This window comes from Molothrus aeneus, chromosome 3, assembly GCF_037042795.1.
Source record: "Molothrus aeneus isolate 106 chromosome 3, BPBGC_Maene_1.0, whole genome shotgun sequence".
In the NCBI taxonomy this organism is placed as follows: Eukaryota; Metazoa; Chordata; class Aves; order Passeriformes; family Icteridae; genus Molothrus; species Molothrus aeneus.
This window is the reverse complement of record NC_089648.1, coordinates 4,935,105-4,960,568: the sequence shown is the minus strand read 5'-3', so window position 1 is coordinate 4,960,568 and position 25,464 is coordinate 4,935,105. Positions and strand designations below refer to the sequence as shown.

The 25,464-nt window shown below is 50.7% G+C and overlaps 1 protein-coding gene across 1 annotated transcript; it reads right to left on the bottom strand.

Annotated features, from left to right (window-relative positions):
- Positions 1-1,214: 1,214 nt before the first annotated feature.
- On the bottom strand, positions 1,215-25,463 carry BUB1 (BUB1 mitotic checkpoint serine/threonine kinase). Its single transcript, XM_066546081.1, has 41 exons — positions 25,360-25,463; positions 25,165-25,247; positions 24,470-24,584; positions 23,264-23,392; positions 22,942-23,058; positions 22,072-22,190; positions 21,839-21,940; positions 21,105-21,231; positions 20,025-20,226; positions 19,150-19,294; positions 17,903-18,088; positions 17,578-17,642; positions 17,225-17,312; positions 16,957-17,026; positions 16,198-16,417; positions 16,000-16,090; positions 15,238-15,351; positions 13,096-13,155; positions 12,864-13,008; positions 12,440-12,636; positions 11,891-11,931; positions 11,531-11,625; positions 11,177-11,223; positions 10,885-11,075; positions 10,530-10,678; positions 9,411-9,739; positions 8,743-8,795; positions 8,111-8,251; positions 7,247-7,339; positions 6,831-6,921; positions 6,377-6,452; positions 5,690-5,870; positions 5,126-5,204; positions 4,505-4,728; positions 3,991-4,131; positions 3,304-3,419; positions 2,523-2,684; positions 2,240-2,397; positions 1,972-2,149; positions 1,697-1,803; positions 1,215-1,517 (listed from the first exon to the last, which is right to left on the bottom strand). Exons 1-41 carry the CDS (start codon positions 25,378-25,380, stop codon positions 1,322-1,324), a joined length of 5,244 nt encoding a protein of 1,747 aa, XP_066402178.1. The 5' UTR covers positions 25,381-25,463; the 3' UTR covers positions 1,215-1,321.
- Between the last annotated feature and the right edge of the window lies 1 nt (position 25,464).

Sequence of the window (25,464 nt, the reverse complement as noted above, 5' to 3'; positions counted from 1 at the left end):
TGCCAGCTGGGCCCTCTTGGGCTCCACTCTTGGGTTTTGTAACAGCTTGGTTTAAATAAAATACAACAGCAGAACCTCCACCCCGCCTCGTCACTCCACTGATCCATTTTTACCCCTCGTGGGGTGGTTTTAACCTCCCTGCCTCTCATGGGATGATGGTGGGACAGGGGCAGGAGCAGGTGGCTGGGACAGGGGGCTGGTTTTAGGGGTGTTTAATGTAAAATAACAGCATTAAGGGCAGAGCTGCAGCTAAAAGCTCCATCGTGCTCATAATGCTCTGAAAAGTGCTCCTCCACATATCCCTCTGCATTATATGAGGAACTAAAAATATATAATTTACAATATACATCTAAAAACTTAAGCCTGGCAGAGATTTTGGCCTGGCCAGAGAACAGCTGGCTCCGGCTCAGCGCGTAAAAAAATGCAACTAAGGGGAGAACGGGAACAAAAAAAGCCACCCCAGCATCCAATGTTTATGTTTCCACCAGCTCTGAGGTTGCTCCAGCTGATCTGCCTCCTGGTGCAACTCACTCCAGCTGAGTCAGGAACCAGCTGCTTCGGATCAAAGCCCAAGGCTTTTCCGCGTGCCACAGGAAGCAGGCTGCTTCCAAGGGGAATCTGAGAGGTTCTGCCATCAGGGCAGGGAGAGGAGCCCCAGCTGGAGGGAGAACAGCAATCCCTAGAACACATCTCAGCTCCTCCTAACCATCCAAGCTCTACCAGGTGCTCAGGCTCACCGTGGTTATCCAGCTGAACAATTTAAGCAGAGGAAAAACACCCCTGAAACAGAAGCAGGAGAAGGGAGAGTAGGAAAGGCTGTTGTCTCCCTCCTGTGGGGAGATGCAAAAATCAAATTAATGCCCTCTCCTCCCTCATGGGGGTTGTGCTGCTCAGGTATTCCTTTTAAAGGAACACTTTCTTCCCAAAATTCTGCTGTTACAGTCAAACAAGAGACATTTGTCTTCTGGGTTTCCCCCGAGCTTGAATAATGATGTGAGGGGAGGCCAGAACTGGAGGTGCCAAGGCTGGGTTCAGTCCTGTCCAACTTGCATCTGACCTGCAAACCTCCATTTCCTCCATCTTAGAAATTCCTAAGGACAGGCAGAGCAGGAAGAGCCCAATCCAAGTACATCCATTGCCTCCCAAACCAAATCAACCACTCAATTTAGCATATTTTTCCCCCCCAAAAAAGCACAGAAAGATGCGAGCCATCATTGCTGAAGTCAACCCCAAACCCATTTATTATTTGAAACCAAGTTATTACAAAAATATTCCACATCCATAAAACCCCAAGTCCTTGGAAACTGGGCAAAGTCAACCCTTATTTCCGTGAGCGTTTGTGCTCGATGAGCAACACAACAAGTCTGTTCCGAAGGAACTTGATTTCCTTAGCGTAGGACCTGCAAAATAAATCCTTGAGCTTCTGGCGCAGGGCTCTGAGGGAAGGCAGGTTGTGGCAGCTGGGAATGTTCAGCAGGCTCTCAAAGAACTCCTTCCACAGCTCAGCATTGGCAAGCCTGCAAAAAGGGACAAAAAAGCATCAAAAAAAGCGCTAAATTCAGCTGCTAAAATACTCGTTTTTACTCTGCTCCCAGTTAGGAAAGGTGTGACAGAACCTGACCTCGGAGCAATGTGGTACTAATGTGGGTTTCTAGGGAATCTAGGCAAAGATTTGGGGAATATTTTGGACACCCACCTCCTGAAGGTTCCCTCAGGCTTCCAGACCCCGTTGTCCTCCTTGAGGCGCATGTAGGACCCGAAGAGCAGGCAGTACACGGTGGCTGCGATCCCAAAGTAGTCTGTCTAAACCAAAATCACACCAGTTTTGTGTCAAAACCACACCCAGAGCACTAAAAATGAGCTGAAAGCACCCCATGGAGGGGGAGAGGCTCTGCAAGGGGCTCCAACTCTGGTACCAGGGTCCAGCTGCTCAGTGTGCAGTAACTGCTGAGATTCCAGGCCGTCCCTTACCTGGTAGTTCCATGGTTTGTTTGTCAGCATTTCCACGCACTGGAATCCAGATGTTTCACACCTGGCAGTGAAGGCTGTTCCCTCAGGGAAGAGCTTCATGTCGATGCTCTGTCCCAGGTCAATGAGGGTCAGGCCGTGGCAGAGCCCGTCGATGTCACACGTGCTGTTGTCCAGGAACCTTCAACCAGGACAAGAAACAAACCCCCCCTCTCAGTGCCTCCAGGCTCCTCCCATGTGGTGACATCTGGTGACAACAGGACACACTTGCCTTTCTCCCAGGATGAAATTGTCCGGCTTGATGTCCCCGTGGATGATTTTGCAGCTGTGCAACTCCTCCACCATGTGAAGGATTTTGACAGTGAAGTAGATGACGAGGGCTTGGGGCATCACCTTCTCCGGGAGCTTCTTGTAAATGTTGACGGCATTCTGGAAGCCAGGGACACACAGCATGGGTTAAGGCACAGCACATTCCCAAAGGAGGTAAAAATCAGGAGGAGGAAAGGGCTCTGCAAGGGCAGAGGTGCTCTGGGACAGAAGCTGGTGGCACTCACGAGCAGCGTTCCGTAGTTGTGGAGCTCCCCCACCAAGACGCTGCCGTTGGGGAAGAAATGGGCGGAATAGAAGCGGATGTAGAGGTGGCGCACGCTGGGGCTCAGCCTCTCCACCAGCTGGGTTGCAATGTAGAACTCCCAGGGGTTGGCAGGTTTCTGGACCTGGAAGAAAGGAGGGGATCTTCCTGGGAAAATCTGGGAGTGGTAAAAGCTGGGGTTCCTCTCAGGTTGGGCTTTCAATGGCCGATCAGGCATCTTCCCTCTTGAACTGATCCCAGAATGGTTTGGTTGAAAGATGATCCAGTCCCATCTTCCATACTCTGCCACAGGACACTTTCCACTATCCCAGGGTGCTCCAAGCCCTGTCCAGCCTGGCCTTGCACACTTCCAGGGATCCAGGGGCAGCCGCAGCTTCTCTGGGCAGCCTGTGCCAGGGCCTCCCCACCCTCACAATAATTAACCTCAGCTGATAAACTCCTCATGATTAATCCTCTCAAATCTAGACTTCAATCCCATGCCACGATTCCACACACTCCTTTGTGAATCCCTGATGCTCCAAAGAAAGCATAAATCACCTTTCTGTCCTGAAAAAGTTTCACTTCAGGGGTTAAAGAGGGGCTTTAGTTTTTCCTAAAGGACTAAATGTTGGAGAGGAGATCCACAAAAAGGTCCCGAGGCAGATCTGACATGGAAAGGCCAAGGATGTGTGTGAATCCACCCAGGGGGAGGGTCAGACTCCAGAATTATTGCAGGAGAGCTGCTGTGGCCCAACACCACTGACCTTGAATATCACTTTCTGATTATTCTGAGGGTTACTGGCATCCAGGATGGAAGCTTGATAGACTTGGGCAAAAGCTCCTTCTCCAACCAAGCAGTCCACATGGAATGAGCTGGGACCTTTAAAAAGATTAACATTAGATCCTGCTTGCCAACTCCACAGAGGAAAAACAGGAGAAAAAAAAAGAGAAAAGCACCAGCCCATATGAATGGTTTAATCCTAGATCAAGTCTTTCCCTACAAATCTCTTCCTGCTAGGAACAGGAGAGAGCAGGAGTGCTGGACGTGCCACACACTCGACCCCAGTGTTTCTATTTTTGCCTGACCCCCTGGAAGCAGTCAAATTCCAAAGGGCATGCCCTGAAAAGTAAACACCAATGTTTAAGTCCCACAGGGATGTTGCAATCCCTGTCCTACAGCTTTTGTTGACATGGGCCCGCTGCTGTTCCACACAAAGCTGGAGAGCTGTGGCCCAGTTTACAGGGAGAACTGGGAAAAATGCCTCATCCAAAAGGCTCATGCTACAAAAGGCAAACAAAGCAACCCCAGGCCTAATTCCCAACCTGAGGCTGAGATAATCTGGAGATACACACACACACAAGGAAGCTGAATTCGCACACACTTCTGAGAGGTTATCCTGGAAAAAGCTTCAAGAAATGCTTGACAGTGATGAGTTTGAAGGAGCTCTTACCCAGTGAGAGTTCAGCCTTCACTTTGATGAATGGAAGGGGAGATTTCCACTCAAAGTAGTTGGCATAGGTGTGGAGCGGCTCCGGGAGCTCCGACAAGAATTTGCCAATCAATTCCTTGTCCCAAGGGTTCTCAACAAGGACTTCATGGAAAAAAAGGGAAGAGTTTAAGCTCTGGGTGTCATTCCAAGGAGGTAACACAAGTTTGGGCTTGAGAGAGCATCACTGATTTAAAGAAAATAATAAATCAAAACCCCCAGGAGGGATAAGGATATGTGAAGTATTCCTTGATTTTGACACTCCATCTTCTGCACCTGCCCAGAAATCCAGAGTTTCCCAAAGTGCACTCTGGAGTATCCATGGCAATGTGCAATCCAGGTCCAACCCACACTCATCCCTCCTCACATCCCTCACAGGTGAGCAGGGATTCCTCACAGGAATCATGGAACTGCTCCCTCCAGTGCACAGAGCACAGCCCTTGGAATGCAGGGAGGAGAAGAAGGGAATGCTGTGTACCTGCGGGTCTCCCATTCCACGCTGTCCTGTCCTGCCCAGCTCCACAGAGCATCTCCTGGGAAGGTCTATCCACCCCAAGGCAGGAGGAATGTCCAGTTCTGCTTTGAGCTGTCTGCTCATGCAGTGGTTGGGAAGCAGCTGCAGCAATTCCCTGGATTCCAGTCCCTTGTTTCGGGATGTTCCCACAAAGCCCTCTCTGTTCTGGGACATGTTCGAGAACAGGGCTATGGATTTAAACAGAACACCATTAATCATTAATAATGTTATAATAGTATTATATTATTAACCTTCTGCCTTGGAGGTTTGGCACCTTTAGGGAGCAAAAATGTGTCAAATGTCACCATGGCCAACATGGAGGTGAATAAAATGGAATTTTTTAAAGGAAAATTAGATTTGGTCCAGTCACTTTACCCATCCCCTAATAATTCTCAAGTTCACCAAGGGAAGAAAACAGTGGATTTTTGGCCAATTAATTTTTAATTTCCATGGGGCAGAACTTAAATCTTGGAAGGATTTTGGGGGCATGGTCACCAAACCCAGGTCCATTTACCCCGAGAGTGCTGGGCAGAGCCAGGCTGATGCAGTGGAAAACCTTGGGACACTTACATTGGAGCAGCATACCTTAACTTCTTGGCCTTTTGCTGCCTGTGCAGTTCTCCAGAGAATTCCAAATTCATCTGGGGCAAATTTTCCTTACAGGCTGAACAAAGGGAGCAAGAACAAGAGCAAATCAACGTTTATGTCCCCAAAACCAGGAATATTTGGAGTATTCTCACCCAGCAGCTCTGAAAGCTGCCGCCATAAAAACCAGAACTCAACAAAGCCTCATTTCAAATATCCAAGTTAAAATAACATCTGGATTTCTCCAGGGAGCAGATTCCAAGACTTAAAAAGGGGCAGAGCAGCATAAAGGTGCTCCTAGATGGGATTCAGCCAATGTCTGGATATTCCCAACCCTTTGGAATTGTTCACAGCAGCAGCAGCAGCTGGACACACAAAGCCTCTCTTGTCCCTCACCACCTCCTCTTATCCCAATTAAAAATCCTTGGAGAGCTTATGAGCTGCTGTTCCACAGGGAATGTGGCCTCAGGAGTGGCAGCACCTGGTGGGATTTGGACTGGGGCAGAAATGGAGTCACAAGGCACCAAATTCCATGTTTTCCACACAAGACATTCCTTATTTTACCTCTGTCCTGCAAAGGGGGCTGGGAAGGAGCTGCCAGGTAATTAAAGGGTGTGGACATGAGCTGGGCAGCTCGGGCGAAATCCCTGGTGTTGTCTGGACTGGGAGCCAGGGCCTTGTTGCTGCAGGGGCCATTCCACACCGTGTAATCATCCCGCAGGAATTCCGTGGTCCCTGTTTCTTCCTAGGGAGGAAAAACAACCAAGATTTAAAATGAAACCATCAAAATTACCCTGAAAATATAAACAAAATCCCACGTTTCCATAGTTTTACACTAGGTCTGAATGCTGGTAATAGTCAAAGCCACAGCAAAATGCCAGACCACCAGAAATTGCTGTGGGAGCCTGGAAAAGTCAATCCCATGGGAAGGGATCTCCTCTTCCATCCAAGTTTTATCCATCTCCTTGGCTATGGAAGCTGCAAGGTGGCTGCTGGAAGATGAAATGTCTCTTCCTCCCCCAAACTGATGCCAAGCCCACACATTTGAGAGGTGGAGTTTTCCATCAATTTTATGTCAATCAACAATCAAAAACACTCAAGAAATGGGAAGAAGTATCCAGCCTTCAGCAGGCATCATTCCTAGGAATATTATGGGATTGGGATAGAGCAGAGGTGAATCCACCCACTCTGGTAACCCTCCTAAGTGCATAACCCACTTCCAAGGCTAATCCCTGCAGGATCCTCACTCACTTCTGCTGCACAGTCAGTCAAGGGATGTTCTCCAAAAGCTCTGGGCTCTCCTGCTTTGTTCTTGTGCTGTGGGATCCTGAAAAGTGACCCAAAAAGTTTAGAATAGCTTTTCCCCAGGAGCTTTCCCAGGCACAGGGGTCACAACAAAGGTTGGTTTGTTCTAACTTGAATTTTTAATTTTATTTTAAGAGCCCCATTTGCAGCAACCTGGAGAAGCTGCAGCAGCTCAGAGTTCCATCCAAATTCTGCAGGGAATGGAAGCACTGTCCAAGCACTCCCAAGCACTGTCCAAACAGGGAAGTTGTGCAATCCCAGAGCAGCAACTCCTGCTTTTCTCCTGCCACTCCACCAGTTGTATCCTGGCACAGCCACAGCAAAGTCCCATGGAATGGGATCCATTTTTTCCATGATTTTTAAGGAGCTGAGCTCAGCTGCTCCTTTTTCCCCTCCTTACCCTCCATTCTCCTTCTCCTCCTCATCCTCAAAGATGGCAAAGGCGGGAGTGGCAGGGACAGCAATGCTTGTTTTCAAACATCCACCAGGCTCTGAAAACAAAAGATAACCCCTGTTATCTTCATCCAACAAAGATTATTTACACAGCCACCTTCTCCCCCCTCTCCAGGCACGTGGTGCTCAGGGCTCCATCCAGCTGCACCTGCAGAATTCCCACTCCAATCACCTTTCCTACAAACTCTTGGAAAGACGATTTTTCCAGCCCAAGCCCAGATGTGAAATCTCTCTCTGTTCACTCTTGTAAAGCCCTTGGGTTTCAGGCTGGCTCAACTCTTACAGCAAGGGCTGGAGGGAGGTGTCAATGGGAAATAAAGGATGGAATTCCATGGGATTGGGAAAATAAAGAGCACACACCACTTTTTCTGCAAAAGGCTTCAAATTGTTCCTCACTGTCTTCCAGGGGAGATGGCTCAGGCAAGAAGGGTGTTTGGAACATATCCATGAGAACACCTAAGAAAGAAGGAAATAATAAAGGAATAAATAATAAAGGAATAACACTTCCATAAAAAGAAAATTTCAGAGGTTCTTCCATTGTGTAGCAGCCAAATCAAATGCCACTTGACTCCAACAGCCTTAAATGTCAATTAATAATATTCTTATAATTTATCAGCAGTCAATAACCAGTTGTTCCTCCCTCTTGCATTTAAACACCTCAGACAACCAATCAGACACAGGAAGGGCCAATTTGGCCAACACACACTTGGTCATGGCCCTTTTTATTCCCTATCCAAGGGGAGATTCCAAGTTTCCTAAGAGAGCAAATTCTCCTTTAATTTCTCAGATTTTTGGAAAACTTAGATATTTGTAGGACTAATGAATGCCAAAGGCTTTTTGGGTTTTTTTTTTTTTCATTTTTATTCAGCTCAGCATCAAGCAGAGCTGACTGTGAACTTCCAAATTAGTGTGGTTTAGGTCCTCACATCCCAAACAAGATTCCCTGAAAAGCAGCTCAGACGACACACTCCCAAAGAAGCCTGGCAGTGATTTATCCAGGAATTGATGGGAATTGTGGGATGTTGTTAAAACATCAATTTCTGGTCAGAAGTTTTGGGTCACCCAGATAATCCCAACAGGCAATTAATGATGTCATGTGATTTTCCTCTTTGGATGGCGCACATGCCCATCCCTGAGCAGCTCCCTTGGCTAGAAAAGGCTCCACTAACATTTCCAGGGAAGATCCCAGGGACTCCAGGGGAAGGAAAACTTCATTCCAGGCCTTACCCAAGGCTTCCTTCGTGTGGACCGTGGGTGAGGGCTGCACCTTGAAGGGCGTTGTCATCCCCATTGCTCCTCCCAGCGAGGTGTTGGGGGTGGCCTGGGAAGCATTTCCATAGGCAAAGGAGGAATTCCCGACTCTGGAAGCTGGAAAACACAAGGGCAAGATCATTCCTGAAGGAGCCTGGGATTGTTTATGAACATTCCAGCAAAATATTAGTGATGGAAGTAAACAAAAGGAGCAGCAGCGACGCAGAATTTGGGGAGAGATTTTGGCTTGTTCAGAGATTTGCGTGGCAGAGTCCCAAGGGAGGCTGCCCTGGAGGGCAAGAGGGACCTGGGACAGCTGGGTGGCTTCCAAGGAATCCATCTGCAATTCCCAGGAATGCTCTATCCTGGCACAGAAAGTGAAGCAGGACAAACAGCGATTCCCAACCACGCTCCAAAAGGAACTGCTCAGAACATGGGAGCAGGGACTGGATCCATGTTCCATGGAAGGGATAGGATAGAGACACCCTGCACAGACACGCAGGGATGGAGGCTGGGAAGTCAAGAAGCTTTGCCAGGGTTGCAGTTAATGGTTCCCAGCTGGGAACAGCCACACCAATGGCATCAGTCTCCCTCCAAAGGTTCCTTACCTTCCTTCACATCCACAGCAGGAGTTAATCCAGTGCATCCTTTGTTAGGGGACCTTCAGAAGAAAGGGTCACAACATTACCTTGGAATAAAAGCTATTTAAACCCCGTTTTAATCTCTGTTTCAATGAAGTGAGAGGTCCTTTAATAAAGATCAGCCTGGAAAGTTTCTCCTACAGCTGCCAATAACCTGGGAGGCAGCAGAGTCCCTTAAAAAGGTTAAAATGCATTAAAAGCTCTCCTAGGACACAATTTGCCTCTAAGGAATTCCACAACATGAGCAAACAATCTGTTCCCACCTTGGCCAAGTCCACTGAGCCACCCTTGCTTTGCCAGCCTGGGTTTCTCCCTCTGCCCCCCCATTTTGTGGCCAAGTCCCACAGCAGAAGTGCAGGAGAAAAATACCAGCACTTTTAATCTTTCTCTGGAGACCTTGGAGTGTGATCTGCAGGAGCAAAGCACATCCTGGGTTTTATTCCAGGCATGACACACCAAATTTCTTCTTATTGCAATTAAACCACAGGGTAAAAGGAATTAAACATGGCCAGGACCAAGTTTGATTAAGTTTAATAAACAGTGGCTTCAGGTCAGGTATTTTTTTCCAGAAGGGGAAGAAAGGCTCATTTTTAGCTAATTCTCCCAGCTGAGAGGAGGAGCCTGTTCACACTCACAGTTCTGCCGTGCTCCGAGGGTCAGCACCAGCCCGTTCCTGAGCGGCAGCAGCACTGAAGGAAGGGTGCAGCAAACTCTTCTGGAGCTCCCCAAGCTCTGCCCGAGCTCCAGCTGGGTCCTTCTCCTCTGGTGCTTCCCAGGGGGAGGTGGCTGGGATGTGGTTTCCAAGGGGCTTGGCTGGCTGCAGGGTGGGAGCGGTGGCTAGTGGTGCCTGGAATGGGGGCTGCTCAGGCACCAGAGCTGGGCCCTTTGGCACATCCAGCCCTGCAGCAGGTGCCACCCAGCTCCCTGGGACGTCAGATGTGCTGGGCCTCACAGGTGGGGGCACCTTGAGGGATGAGAAGTGTTCTGTGACACCCAAATTCCCCCCAGATGCAGCCATTCCCATTTTCTCTACCAGCTCCGTGTGACCAGAATGTAACAGAACCTTTAAGTTCCCCCCCCAAATATAGCCATTCCCATTTTTCCTGTTAGTTCCACATGCCCAGACCCCAAGAGAACTTCTAGCTGCATCTCAAACTAAACCGTGGAGAAGCAAAGCCACAGTTCAGGGTGAAACCTTTAAAATCTGGGTGCTGCAAGTTGTGCCAGGTTTCCACGCTGGTATTGCAGCCTCAGCCTCCAGACTGGAGAAAGATCCTATTCCACAGTGCTCTCTTAGAAAAACATATCAAACATATTTTTGCTCCTTTTTTTCCCCCCCCTCTCCTCTTTCCTTTTTGCAATAAGCTCTGAAGGAAGCCCAGAGCCAGAGCGTGGTGTCTGTCTGGATCCGTGACATGCGCTGGATGAGCTGAGCCCGTCCCAGTTTGAAGGATGCATTCCCAGGAAGAATTCAGCTCATTTTTGGGCTCTGGAAAAAGCCTGCAGGCACCTCCTAGAGCTGGTTAAAGCTGTGGCTCAGCTTTGTAACACCCTCTAAGCCCCCTGAGGGGGGTTTATCCCATCCAGCAAGATTGGGCAGCTCAAGGTCACATCTTGCTCTTGCTCTGCATGGAGCAGCAGAGCCCAGCTGCAGTCTCACACCAGGGAAAAACCAACCCTGGTTCCTACAGCATGGCTGGATTTTGTGGGATAAGCCCAGGCAGAGCCTTCCTGTCCATCCCAGAACCACTCACCACCCTCTGGCTTGGCTCAGCTGCTGGTTCCAGCCTTGTTTCCTCCAGGCTCCTGGAGAGCTGGGTGAGCTGGTCCAGCTTCTGCTGCAGCGCTTGGAGCTCCAGGACTGCCGACTCCTTTTTCCTCATGGAGTCCTTCTGCTCCTCCTCTAGGGATTGAACAGCGAGACTAAATTAATATGTGTGGTCTGCATGACCACAAACAATGAGATTAAATGAACATGTGTGGTGCTGATGGCTCCCCCTGGGCTGCCTCAGGAGGGACACCACGAATGTGGCACTGACAGGAGAAGCCCAAAAGCCATGAGCTTGACTAGGAAAGAGCCATTTGGAGAGCTGGAAAAAGGAGGAATACCCAGTGCCTGCTGCCTCTTGAGGAGCTCATATTTCCTGAAGTATCTCTTGGCCCTGAGCTCCTCGAAGGAGAGCTCGGAGCCCTGGCACAGGAGCAGGTTCTTGTCGTACATGGGGACCTGCTCCCACCCAGCGGCGCCCGACGGCGGCTTCGGAGCAACCTCGGACTTGGAGATGTAGGTGATGTAGTTCCTGGCAGGGAGAGGGAGAAAAGGGCCAGGATTAGGGGATTTATCCCAGCAGAGAGCTTGTTTTCTCACAGGGGGCTTTGAAAGGGCCACGCAGCCACTTACACTTCTTTTCCAGCAGCACAGGGTTGAGAACCAGCAGCATCCAGACCCTAAAGCAGGGAAATAAAACACGAAAAAATGAAATTAAATTAAGTTCAAGCAGCACAGGTGGCACAGAATCCACTGCTAATATTATTCCTGTGATTCTGGGAATGTGTCAGGCCACTGGGTGTGCCCCAGTGCTTCCCAGATGAGACATTCCTATGGAGATGCTTTCCTGCTGCAAGCACCACAGCAGCAGTATCATCTCCATGTCAGTTTTGAGATGCACTAGACACAGTCAGTCTGCCCTGTTCAGCCAAGCTCACCAACCCAAACTCTACATGAAACACCTTTCCCAAATAATTCATGATTTACCTGAGTTTTGCAGGGATTAGGACTTGAGACACCTTTTGGAGGAGCCATTTGATTTGCAGCATGGGAAGGCTGAAGTGGTTTTAGAACAGCAGTATCTGGGACAGAAAATATAATGTAAGTATTTTCTACTCATTAATGAGTAAAAATTGTTTGATCCTTTGTGAATTTTGATTAACTTGAAGCACTAGAAAATTAATAACTTGTTTTGAATACATTGCCCTTAAGAATTTTTCACATAAAGAGGGACAATAAAGTGATTTCTATGGGGAATTTGGGTTTTTTTCAGTGACAAAACTCACTCACTGAAGTAAAAAATTCATTTAGAGGAGCTACAGATCAAACAGGACTCTTCATCCTCACCTTGCAAAGGAGGATTCCGAGGATCATAACTCTGCAGGGAGCTAAAGTGCAAAAAAAACCCTCAGTTATTACCATGAAATCACCTGTCCCTCACCCTTCCCATCTCCCAGCAATCTTAGACTTCCTTGTACAATCATGCCATGAAATGCAACATTGAAAAGCAGGATTTTTACTGAGTATGGACATCTCCACAGCTGCAAAACTAAAAAAGCCTTCAAGAGACAGCAGGAGAACAGAATTGGGCATTTGTTTTATGTTTTACATTACATTTTACTTTTGGTTTTTTTGCATTTACCTTCCTAGAATTAAATGCTTAACTCCAAGGATCTGCTTCACTCTGGGATGCTTTTTTTTTTAATACACGTCCCAGAACATCCAATGAATATTCAACATCCAAGAAACATTATTAAGTTTAAACCTCCCTTCACCAAAAATAAGAATACTGAAAAAAAAAATTAAAAATAATTTTAAAAAATCATATGCTACCCACGGTTAATTATGAGTCATTATGAGCACTGAGTGAATGAGCAGAAGAGGCCCCAGAGTTACCAGTGGAGCTGCTGCAGGTTCTCCCGGGGCTGTGCCTGGTTCAGGAGCCCTTTTTGGAGCACGGCTGCTGCTCCCTGCACGTTGCCCTCCTTGAGCAGCAGCCGAGCCCAGGCCAGGTAGAAATCCGAGCTCCTGGCTCCGATTCCCTGCCCGTGCAGGTACTCAAAGTACTGGCCCGGGGAAGAGATGAACTCTGCCTGCACAACAAGAATTTCTCAGTCATCGTAAAAGGAAAGTATCAGAGAAGTTAAGGCAAATCTCCCAGCTTAAAAAACACGCTCTTGCTTTTTTCTGATCCCCCTGCCCTGCAGAGAATCAGAATTCCCGAGGCCTCCCGCTCCTCCCAAAGCTCTCTGCAGTGCCAGAACCGCGGGGTGGGTGAATTAGGATAATTTAATTCCCGGAGAACCGCAGCCGGACCCACCAGTTTGACGCAGTATCTGACGAACCGCGGGTCCTGCTGGTACCGCTTGTCGCTCACGAACAGCTCCACCAGCTGCTCCAGGAGCCCCGGCCAGCGGCTCTGCTTCTCTTGGACAGGGAGACATCCCTCTGCCCACTGCAGGTACCTGCAACCAGCCCGCGGTCAGCTCCGGGCCCGGGGAGGGGCAGATCCCGAACCGGGGATGGAGCACCCAGCCAGGCCCAACGCTCACCTGTCCCACGGCTCCAGAGGGTCGGGCCCTCGGTAGCTCCGGATCTGAGCCTCGTAATTCCTGCAGGGAAAAGGCCGGGTCAGGCCGGGATCAGGGAGGGTGGGAAGCGCACCCGCACAGCTCCGGGGGCCGAAGCAGCCCCCGATGCCGTTCCCCATCCCGTTTTCCATCCCGCTATCCCGTTATCCATCCCGCTATCCCGTTCCCCGCTCACCGCCCGGGCTCGTCCATGCCCAACGGCTCCCGCCGATTCAAACTGGCCGCGCGCGGCCCCGCACCGCCTCCCCATTGGCCAGCCCTCGGCCCGCACTGCATCCCCATTGGTCGTTGCCCCATCAATCACGCAGGAAACACCGCCCTCCGCGGGTGCAGTTCCCGCCGCGGCCGCTGGACGGCGCCCTGGGGCCAGGCCCAAGGGAAATAAGGGAAAAAATTAGGGGAAAAAAAAGGAGGAATTGGGAAAAGGGAAAGGCTGGGCCAGCCCTGGGAGCGAGGAGCAGCGCCCACTCGTTTCCCACCTCCAAGCCCCGCACATTATCCTGAAGCAGCCGCAACCCTCTCCCCTCATTAAACTCGGAGATATTCCATCGTTTTTCCAAACTGCTGAATTTATTGTGCTAAAGAGCTGCTTCATTCAGCGTACACCGCTCCAGAGCTGCATATAAAAGTGCTGCGATACAATTCCAGTTACAAGAAGTAGTTATTCCATAACATACTGCCCGCGGCACCGTCCCAGCCCAGGCACGGCCGGAGACTCCGACTCCTGCCCACATTCCAGAGGTTTATATGAGACTTTACATGAGATAAAGCTCCTGTACAGGACAGAGGTGTTTGTTCCCACCGTGTCACCTGGGCCCCACGCGTGGGAGCAGCCAGGGAGCACCTGGACAGCCGGGAATGAGCTCCATTCCCTGATCCCCCCCTCAGGCTGCACTCTCGGAACTCGGGCTCCTGGGAACAGCCGAGGTGGGGGACAAGTTCAGGATCTCCTCAAAGGAAGGGCCTTCGTCCTCCAGGGGTATCTCTGCTTCGAACATGCGCTGGAGCAGAGCATCCACTGTCCTGTATCCTGGGTGGACAAAAAAAATGCCCTGTGAGCACCAGATGTGCTCCTCTGGATACCTTAAAACAGCCAAGAAAATCCCCCAAATTACACTCCCTGCTGTTCCATCCCAGCTACTTTAAGTACTCCAAGCCCTTCTTGTACTTATTATTTGGGATTTTAAGCCCTTCTATTCCTACACAACGGAAAGCTGAGGTACAGCAGGAAAGCCAGGAGAAGGAGGGAAATAGTCACCGAGCCAGAAGAAAGGATCCAAGGCAGCAGGAATGCAAAGCCCACAGAGGAAGGAGAAAGGAAAATGGGTGTCTTGGCACAGCAGGACCTCAGCCAGCAGGGCAGTGTCTCCAGAGGGAGGCTACTGAGGACGAGGAACACAGAAGGGCTGAGGTGGGAGAGGAGAAAATGCTACAGAAGTAAAAACAAACAACAAACATCACATGTCCACAGCTGTCCCAAAGCTTCCAGGTGGGGTTCAGCTGCTTTTGTAGCCCCAAGGGAGCAGCAGGGATTGGGAGCTTTCCCAGGAACAGCTGGGAGCCCTGGGCCTGGACACCCTGGAGGGTCACACTTACGTTTGGAGGCAATTTTGAACACCAGCCCTTGGCTCTGTGGCTTGGCTCCACCTTCCCCCTCGAGCTCGTGCTCTGCACTCTCCATGTTGTCAAGGAGCTGTTCATGCTGGAGCTCATCCCTGCACAGCAAGGGCCAGGAATTACCCTGGGAAGGGGTCACATCCCACCCTGGGAGCCTGGCAGTGATGGGTTCTCAGTGGGGCAGGACAAGCACCACCATGGGGTTATTTTCCAGCATCTTTCCTGTCCTCTAGGCTGGAATTCCCAGCTGGAAGAGCCAGGGGAGGCAGCAAAGCCAACACCAGTGGCCTTCGACTGGCACCTAAGCCAGCAGAGGAGCCAGAACTTCAAGACACGGAAGAGGAATCTCCATTTTTCAGGAAGATGAGCCAGAACTTTGTGACAAGGAAGGGGAATGTCAGCTCACACCTCGACAAAGAGGGTGGTTTTCCCTCATCACTGGTGCCAAACTGGCCACATCCAGCTTGGGTACATTTGGGGCCTTACTCTTGAACTCCCATTCCCAGCTCCTGGATTTTCTGCTCGATGGCAGTTTCCACTTCACTCTTCTCCAGGGAGTACTCCACAAAGAAAGCTTCCAGGATGAATGACACGAAGATACTGAAAGAAACAACGAGCAGAACTGAGACAGCATTTCCTCCCTGTCTCAGCATGCCCAGGCTCATTCTCCACTGCTCCATCCCCTCCGGGTCAGAGCAGCTCCCTGTGGTGTCACCATGATATTTTCTGAAAAAAATCCCTTTGCCAGGATTTTTCTCCTAAGAAGCTGAGAAGCCTCAGAGGAAAAGAAAACCAATGGTTATCTGCTGCTGTGGAATGTAACAGGTGCATCTTTGATAGGTCCACACTGGTTGTTTCTAATTAATGGCCAATCACAATTCAGCTGGCTTGGACTCTCTGAGAGTCACAAGCTTTTCTTATCATTCTATTCCTTTCCTTTCAAGCCTTCTGATGAAATCCTTTCTTCTATTATTTAGTGTAGTTTTAATGTATCATTTTTGTTTAATATAATATATATCATAAAATAATAAATCAGCCTTCTGAAACATGGAGTCAACATTCTCATCTCTTCCCTCATCCTGGGACCCCTGCGAACACCACCACACAGTGGGGACAAGAATGCAGCACATCCCTCTAAACCCATCCCACCTGTCTCCAGTGGGTGACCCCAGCACCCACCAGCAGTGCCCTGACAGGGGCACATCCCCTTTTCCCCTAAAGCAGAGGAAATCACCCCAAAAAACGTACTTGACAATGATTATCACCATCACAATGTGGAAGGCGATGAAGTAGAGCTTGGCAGGCTGAGCTGTCACGTTGGCAAATCCATTGGCAAAGAGTGGAGTGGGAGTTAAGGGAAAAGAGGAAAGGAAGAGCTGAGGGGGGAACCAGAAACCCAGCAAATGTCCCAAGGATGCAGCTGGGAATGTGCCCCACAAAGGATATCGTGCCACTGGTTGACCACAGTGAGCTCCATGAGCACGATGAAGGACGAGGCGAAGTTGTTGAAGTTGTTCTTGCAGTACTTGCCACGAGCAAACAGGGAATCCTTGAGAGCTGGATTCCCACACTCCAGGGCGTGAGGAGCATTTGAGTTGGCTGGGAAGTACTGGATTTTCCCGTGGAATAGCTCCATGCCAATGATAGCAAACACACAATACACAACCTGGGAAGAGAAACCCCATCACCTGCTTCTCCAGCAAGCTGCAAGCCCCAGGGCAAGCTCAGCACCCAAGCAAGTTTTCCAGTTTCCACAGGCACAGCAAGGGGCTGGAGGGCAGCACAGACTCCAAGAGCCCCAAGCCACCCAACAGCAATCACCAAGCAGGAATAATTAGCAAAGAACTACAAATACATGGATGGGAAACATTCCCAAATCACAACAGAAGCTCATTTTAGGAAATCATTTGAAATCCAGGTTTCTCATTCAACCTCTTGCCCAAACCATGATTTGATTCCTTATGATGCAAAGCCCAGGCTGCCAGAACATCCCATGGATCCAAGGAGGATGTCCTGATCCAGGAAAAAGCAGGAATGCAGCCCTTTGCTCGCACAATGGCCGCGACTCAAACGGATACTTACAGTTCCAAGGGCCTGCCATCCAGGGAATTGCATTTATCCCCTTGGAAACAGCATGAGCGTGAGATTTATGACACACTTCTTTGAAACTGGAGTGCTTTGAGCCAACACACCAGGATTTCTTACCAGAGTGAGCCCACCAAAGGTCAGCATGGTCGGGACGATGTTTATCAGAGTGTTCATGATCACCTGGAACCTGCAGAGAGCCCACGCTGGTTATTGTCACACCCTGGCCACCCATGTGCCCAGAGAGGCTCCTGCAGCCACTGGGCTCCTCCCAGGCAGGCTGGGACAAGGCCTTGGGAAGCTCTGTGGGGTGGCCCTGGTCAGTGTGGGCACACAGAGCACCACCCCCTGCCCAAAAACCAGCTCCCATCCCACTTCCCCTCCTCACCTCTGAATGCTGTCAACGATCCGGATCAGCCTGAGGACTCTCAGGATGAACACGATGTCCAGGATCTGCTGGCTGTTGTACTTCATGGCTGAAAAAAAGAACAAAGATGTTTTTATTATGAAAATAAAGCAGGGAGTTGTTTAGATAAAATTCTTTCATTTGTTACAATTGTGTCCTTGTTAAACACTATAACAGGGAGCTAAAAAAAAAAAAGAGAAAAAAAAGAGGAAGACTGGGTTAGTTCTTAGAAACCCTCCAGAAATTCCTTGTCTGGTCACAAAGCCTCTCAAGCCAGAAGGCTGGGGAGGACACCAGGATTCCCAAGGCATGCAGGCTGCTCAAGCTGCACTTACTGGACTTGAGGGTGGCATTGAGAATCGTTGCAGTCAGGGCAGCAAAGATGATCAGAGTATCAAACCTGGCACGAGGGAAGGCACTGCTGTTAGAGTTTGGGGGACAGGGACAGGAGTGGGGTTTAAACAAGGAGTGACCCCTGCTCCTCACATCAGGGCCAGGCACCCTGGGCCAGCTCAGGCTATGGGCACACAGGAGAGCTTTGTCACAACATCCTCTGATTCACCTTAAACACGCCCTGGCACAGGAGTTCGGAGCCTTTCAGTCCTCGAGGAGCTGAGCACAGCACTCACCACACTCCACACAAACCTCCAGCCCACTCACCAGTTCCAGAACTGGGTTTTGCCAAAGAACTCCCTGGGTTCATAAGTGTAGACCTTCAGGAGGATCTCGATGATGTACAGAGCAAGGAACACCCACTCTGCATAGGAAATGTAGGGGCTTTCCTCATCCAGAGCAATGAACACAGCATTTATCAGGATGATGGCATCGTAGGTCCAAACAAAAGCCCTGCAAGAACCAAGAGAGATCAGTCTGCAGCTCCCAGAAAGGTCCAAGTCAGTTATTTCAGAAGCTCTTTGCCTCCTCTCTCAAAAATCCTTTACCCATCAGCTCTCCTCAAACCTGAGAGTTTGGGAGTCACTGAAGAGTTGAGTTTTGCTCTTGAAGTGCAACACAGAATTTAGTTAACAGGTCCAGGGAAATGATTTTTCCCCACCTACTGAGTACTGGTGAGGCCACACTTGGAGGTGCTGGGGGAGGAACCAGGGTGAGCTGGGCTCCCCAGTACTGGAGAGGCCTGAACACACACAGAGCTGGTGCAGCAAAGGTCACAGAACTGACAGAATGACAGGACAGTGCAATGTGATGTGTTGGGAGAGCTGGGGTGGTCCAGCCTGAGAGGGAGAAGGGTCAGGAGCAGCTCCTGTGCATAAATACCTGATGGGAAGGTGCAGGGAAGATGGAGCCAGACTCTTCTCAGTGATATCCAGTGGAAGCACAAGAGGAAAGGGGCAGAAGTTGAAATTCAGGAACTTCCACTTAAACAAAGAAGTTGCTCGGGTTTGGTTTTTTTTAGCCAGGGGTGATCAAGCACTGGAAGGGGTTGCAGAGAGGTTATGGAGCCTCCATCCTTTGGAGATACTCTAGACCTAGCTAGGACAGCCCTGAGTACCCTCCTGTGGCTGACCTTGCTTGGAGCAGGGGGGTTCCACTAGCCCATCCCTAGATGTTCCTTGCAACCTCAGCTATTTTGGGATCCTGGGAAGGCTCAGAGGTGAAAGAGAGCTCTAGAGAACTCCCAGAGCTGATGAGGCAGCAGGACACTGCTCTGCAGCAGAGACTGCTGAGCCAGGAGCAGATCTGAGTGCATGGCAGGACACAAAGCACAGCCTGATGTCAGCAAAACCCAGCTCAGGCAGCGGGGCCTCACCCACAGCCGCAGCTGGTTCCTCCACACTGAGCAAGGCAGGCCAGCAGCAGCCGAGCCTTGAGGGTTTCTCCTCCCCAGCAGCATGGCCAGGAGAGCCCTGGGCCCTGGCAGAGCTCACCTGTGCCGTGCCAGGGCTCACCTGTGCCTGACGAGGCCGCGCAGGAGCCGGCTGGGCGCGGATCCGTACAGCGCCGGCGCCCAGTGCGCCAGGGGGTGCCTGCGGATCCTCAGCGTCACCACCTGGATGTTGAGCAGGTCTGCCAGCTGCACGAAGGACTTCTTGTCTGCAGCAGAGTGTCAGTGTCAGCCTGATCTCATGGCAAACAAACAGTGCCTGCCAAAGGCACATCCGAGCCCACGGGAGCAGCAGCCGTCTGGGCTCCTCGGTCTCTGCTCCCAGCAAAGCCAATCCCAGAGTGGTGTCCACCACAATGGGCTGAACTTGGAATTCAAGCAGCTTCTCCGCCCCATTCCTGGGGAATTGGCTCGAGCCATGGGCCAACAACCACCACAGAAAGATTCAGAACAAGGAGAGTGACCCATCTCTCTGGATATTCCCACTCCAGAGGACTGGGTGGGGAGCCACATTGCATCTGATAACAAGGGAGGCTTTCCACCGCCTCTGCTGAGAACAGGAGGGCCCACATGCCATGGAGAGCTTGGCCTGATGTCAAATGGCCACAGAGGGCCACTCACAGTGTGTGGGACATGGGCTATAGCACAGGCAGCAAGAACAACTTTTTGGGACTCCAGGAATCTGGAGAGAAACAGGAAGAGGGGCCCAGAGACCCCATTCCTGGAGGTGCTCAAGGAAAGACTGGAAATGGCACTCGGTGCTCTGGGCTGGGTGACAAAGAGGGGAACAGGCACAGGTTGGACTCTACCTTGGAGGTCTTTTCCAACCTCAATGACTGTGATTCTGAGTCCCTCTGGGGCCATTACAGACCAAAACTCCCAATGCCAAACTCCCGGAAGGATCAGGGTCCTGGCTCCTCCCCAGTCCCCACTGCTCACCTACGAACCCTTTCTGCTCGTCATCCGAGATGCGGAGCAGCAGCTCCCGGTGGGAATTGCTGGTGTCAGGAGCCACCAGCTTGACCAGCTGCTTCCAGCGGGCCTCCCGAACCACGAACTGCTCTCCCTCCTCTTCCTTCAGCAGGTTGAAGGCCTCGATCATCTTGCGGCGCTTCATGTAGGCGAGTTTACGGATCTCGTTCTGGAGAGAGCGCTGGGAGTCAGGCGGCTCCAGGTGCCCTCCCCCCTTCTTTAACAAATAAACTAATTTTCACAGCACAGAGGTGCAAGAAGAGACCCAGGGGAATGGCACTGGACACAGAGCACAGCACAGTTAGTGTGTGTGTGGGGGGGTGAGAATTGGTGTTTAACAGGCGGCTGTGGGTTCTCCACACCGAGCTTTGGAAGGATCAGCAGATTGCTGGATGCTGGGACAGCACTGAGAAACCGGAAGGAAAGACAAAGGGTAGTGTCAGACAGGAAGGAGGTGACAAAGATCACGGGACCTGCATGGCCACAGAAGCAAAGAGGATGTGTCCACACATGCTTCCCATCCACAAGTGAATCCTGCTGAGAACAGGGCTGGGGATCCTCTTCTGCACATGACTGTGAGCAGAGGGACATCCAGCACTCTGCTTCCTGAGAAAGATCCAACCCCCTCATGGGAGCACCCAGGAATTCCCAGCTCGCCTCCTTTGATCACAAGTCCCAAACTGCACCTACAAAAATTCTGATTTTTTGTAGACCTCCCATTTCCAATTCACTTGCTCTCAGAGCACACGCAAAAATGCTGTGCAAATACAGTTCCCTGCATGGAGACAGCATTCCTGAGCTAGGACTAAGCCTCCAAGATAATGCAGAATGTGCTTCTTATCAGTGGGGAACACCATAGAATATTTCATTCAACGCCAACAGCAGAACTCCCAACAACCCCATGCTATGAGAAGTGGGTCTGTGCTTGTTGTCTGCAGAACACCAAAAAGGCAAGAAACTCTTTCCCCTTCTCAAAGCTTTCCAAGGCAAAGACAGAGGTTCCTGACAGAGAACAGCAGGAAGGTCACAAGCCCTTCCAGGCATTACCTTCAGGTGTTTTTTGTAGTTGTTGTAGACCACAGCCAGGAAGAGAGACATGAAGATGTAAGTGTTGACGATGACAAAGGCGATGAAGAACAGGGCGTACCAGGAGCTGAAGTCAAACGCTGGCATCCTAGAGAAGGGGAGAGGGATTGCTGCTTTCCAGATTGACAAAAGTGAGCCCACGAGAAAACAGACTACCATGTGGATTTCCAAGTGCTGTTGTGGACTGCCAGATCAAACTCATCAGATAAAAGCTAAGAGCTGCATTAGTTCACTTAGAGAACCCTTTTCTTCTGCTGGGTTTTCATCCTGGTTTGTCAGGCCCTGACTGAAGGGGCGCAGAAGACAGCACAGAGATGAAATCTCTGTCAGTGCAGCCAAATTTAAGAGCAGACATGAGGCAATGCCTCAGCCAGATGCTATTTTTTGGCCTCAGAGCCTTGCTGCACTCACATCTGCTTTTCCACTTGCTCTAGGATGAGCAGCATTTTATTTTATTTCAGTTTAAATTCCTAGGGTCACTGTACCATTGCAGTTGCAGCACATGGATGACTGAGCCCTTCCTCCCTGCCCTACTCCTGACAGCACCTTCCCAGCACAAACTACAATGGGAACCCAGAAGAGATAGGGATGAAAAGCCCAACACCCACAGAATTTTAACCCTGCTGTGCAAATTACAGGCTGCACAGAGAGCCCTGTGAGAGAGAGATCTGATCATCTACACATGACATCCATACATGACATCCGGGCTGTTTGCTGTGGTCACCAGCACATAGAGGTCAAACACAATCTCCAGGTAGTTTCTGAAGTAGGGGAGGCCTTCTGCTGTCTGGAGATTCCTGGGAGGAAGAGGAGAGCCTGGAGTTAAGCACTGGGATCACATGTCCCGCAACAGGAGCGGTGCTTGCATTCCCTAGGAATTGCTTGGAGTGTGCCCAGAGTATCCCAGGAGCAAAGGAAATACCCACACCTCTCTCCAAACAGTTTCAAGGCCATGAGGGAGAACATGAGGAGGCTGAACATGAAGAGCAGGAAGACGTAGGTGATCTCCGGCAGCGTGTTGCGGATGCTGCGGAACGCCCTCCGGATCTGCCGGGACAAGGGAATGTTCAGAGGCAACGTGGCACCCCTTTTCCCCCATCCCACGGGGATCAAACCCCTGCAATGGGGTGCAAGAGACCCAGGCCCTTCCCTCTAGGATCCCCCTGAAGAACAAGGAGGAAAGACCCCAGCTACACATCACAGTGAGCTCGGGAGCCAAGGGACAGAGGGCCCAGGGCACTGCTGAGATGTTCTTGCTGCAGAGAACCAGTCAGGTACAGAAATCCATCACTCCAGGCCACAAAACACAGGCTCTGAGCCCAAATGTTGAGCTGCTCCCTCCCCCAGGCCTCCACATCACAGTTTATTCATCTGTAAGTCAGGACCAGACCAGTCTTGGGCAGCAGGACAAAGATCTCTCCATGCTGAGAGGAATCAGAGTCCAAACCCAGACTACAGCACTTGTTTACCCAGGAGACTTCCAGCAATCAGTAACCTGGTCCCTGACTGAAGGAGAAACACAGGGGTTTTTCCTGTGGTACTGAGTGAATCCACCCTTTTGCCCACCTCAAATTATTGCTTCAAGCCACTTCTGAAACAAACCTTCTCTCACAGGATCCTAAATTCTGCCTGAGGGTTTCTCCTCCCCAGCAGCACATCCAGGAGAGCCCTGGGCCCTGGCAGAGCTCACCTGTACCAGGGCTCATAAAACCTTTCTGCTAAATCCCCTGGATTGTGGAAAGCAGCAGGCTGTCTGAAAAAACAGGACCCTGGACATCTCACCAGACCTTTTCTTTACCTGGCGGCTCTCTGCAAAGTTGATGAGGAAGATGGGCCTCACAATCCTTGACCATCGGATGCTCCTCACATCATACAGCCTGAGGACCCCATATATGGCCAGGTCTGTCAGGGATAGCTGTGGGAGAAAGAAGGAAAGCTCCCAGAATTAATGCTGGAATGTGTCTAGACAGGGAAGTGTTCATTGATAGAGGAGAGGTGCACACATGACAGGTTTGTGACAGCTGGTTGGCTTGGCCATGGATTGTATATGCCACGTCTGGGATCCCAGGAAAGCAGCATGAGGGGAAAAAAAACCCCCACCTCCCCTGGGCCCAACTCACCAGGATTGCCACCATGATGCAGATGTTCTTGGTGTCCTTCCAGAACACGTTGTGCAGGGTGACTTTGGCAAAGTGTGTCAGGCGGCCGAGGAACACCAGGAGGCACAACACCTCCAGCACTGACGTGGCCTGCAGAGAGAGCAGGGCTCAGCCAGCACAACCAGGAGCAGCAATATTCCTTTTTGCACAATAAAAAACAGGCAGAGCGATATTTTCAGGCTTCCTTTTGCAGAATTCCCTGCCACAGGCAGGTTAAAGGCAGCAAGTCTGTGTTTGCTTAGGATTCAAGGAGTACATCTTTCACAATCACACTGGTGCAGGACAAATAAAGGCTGCAGAAAAGTCTGGCCTAACGTAACACTTGGCTTCTACTTTCATGCACGAGGACTGGACTTGAGTCCCAAAGAAGGCTGGAATTGGTCTCTGAGATGGAGAACAGCAATATGACTTTGACCACAGTCACATGGGCCGTTGCTGGTGGCCACAATGGCTCCTACAGTCCCTGGGCCAGCTCCTGTGCCTTTTTTGTCCCTATTTCAAACAGATCGCAGAATTATAAAGTCACAGAATCATTTGGGTTGAAGGGTACCATAAAGATGATCCCATTCCATCCCCTGCCATGGGTAGGGACACCTTCCACTATCCCAGGTTGCTCCAAGCCCTGTCCAACCTGATCTGGAACACTTCCAGGGATGAGGCAGCCACAGCTTCTCTGGCAAACCTGTGCCAGGGCCTCACCACCCTCACAGGGGACAATTTCTTTCCAGTCTCCCATCTAATCCTGCCCTCTTGCAGCAGGAAGCCATTCCCCCGTGTCCTGGCACTCCAGGCCCTTGGAAATAGTCTTTCTCTATCTTTCTTGTTGGTCATTTCAAGTACTGGAAGAGCCAATTAGGTCACTCTGAAGCGTCTCCAGGCTCAACAACCCCAATTCTCTCAGCTTTTCCTCACAGCAGAGCTGTTCCACCCCTCTGATCAACTTGGTGACCTCCTCTGGACTCACTCCAACTTTCCATGTCCTTCCTGTGCTGGGGACCTAGAGCTGGATGCAGGACTCCAGGAGAAGTCTCACCAGAGCAGAGGATCAAAGATACCACAAAAACATCTCCATCCACTGTCTCTTGGCACCTCTGACAACCACTTTGAAGCAAGAAGCCCTTGCTGGCTCCAGCAGCTGCATTTGCTACTCCTACACCACAAACTCACCAGGAAGGGGAGCGGATACACAGCAGGTTCCTCAAACAGGGCAAGGGACAGGTTTAGGAAGATGAAGAAGTAGGTGGCTGTTCGCATCATCCAGTGGTTATAGAGGTGATAGAGCCTGGAGGAAGAAGGCATAGGCACCATAAATAAAGGCTACAAGGCACATCATCCCCAGGGCATCACCAAATGCGTCCTGGAAGAACAGCACTTGCTGCCCCAAACAAGCATTTTTGCCTGCAAGGAATTTGACAATGTGTTACCAAATCAGCCTCAGAGCTGATGGATACGATACTGCCTTTCAGAGCAGGGTTAAATAATAGAATATTTATTATAGTAAACAAAAAATATTATAGTAAACAAAAAAGATTTAACTTGGTTCAGCCACTCCAGCACCTTCCACACAGCTAAGAGCTGATCAAGCCTCCCACACTCTTCATTGCCCCAGAGGCTTGGAAGACTTTATGTTAGTTTTATTTTCTCCCCTCCAGCAAACAACAACTTTTTAATGTCAATTCCCATCCTCAACATACAGATGCGCTGAGCTCCGTTTTAAGCATTTCAGCTTAACTACAGTTTTTAGCACCCCACCCATCCACCCCTCTTAGCACCCCCGACTATTCCCGGCTGTTGCTGTTTGCCCACGGGTGCCGCGGGCTCTCCGCAGGTGTGGTCGGGGCGGGGGGCGCATCCCTCTTTACCTGACGGCCTCCGGAGATGTCTTGAAAGGAATATTCCTGTTGTACTGCGCATCGGACACGAACGCCGCTGCCAGCAGCAGATCCTGGAGGAAACACAGGACAGCGTGTGAGGAGCTTCGGGGGAACTCCGCGGAGTTATTGAGGGGAAGGAGAAGAGGGAGAAGGGTGCCAGAGTGCCTCGGGGAGAGGCGCTACCTGCGCTGCCGCCTCGGCCATGGCGCGGGCAGACGCGGCGCCTCCCCGGCCCCGCCGCCTTTAACGGGGCCGGTCCCGCCCCCGCGGCGGCGGAAGCGGGAGGCG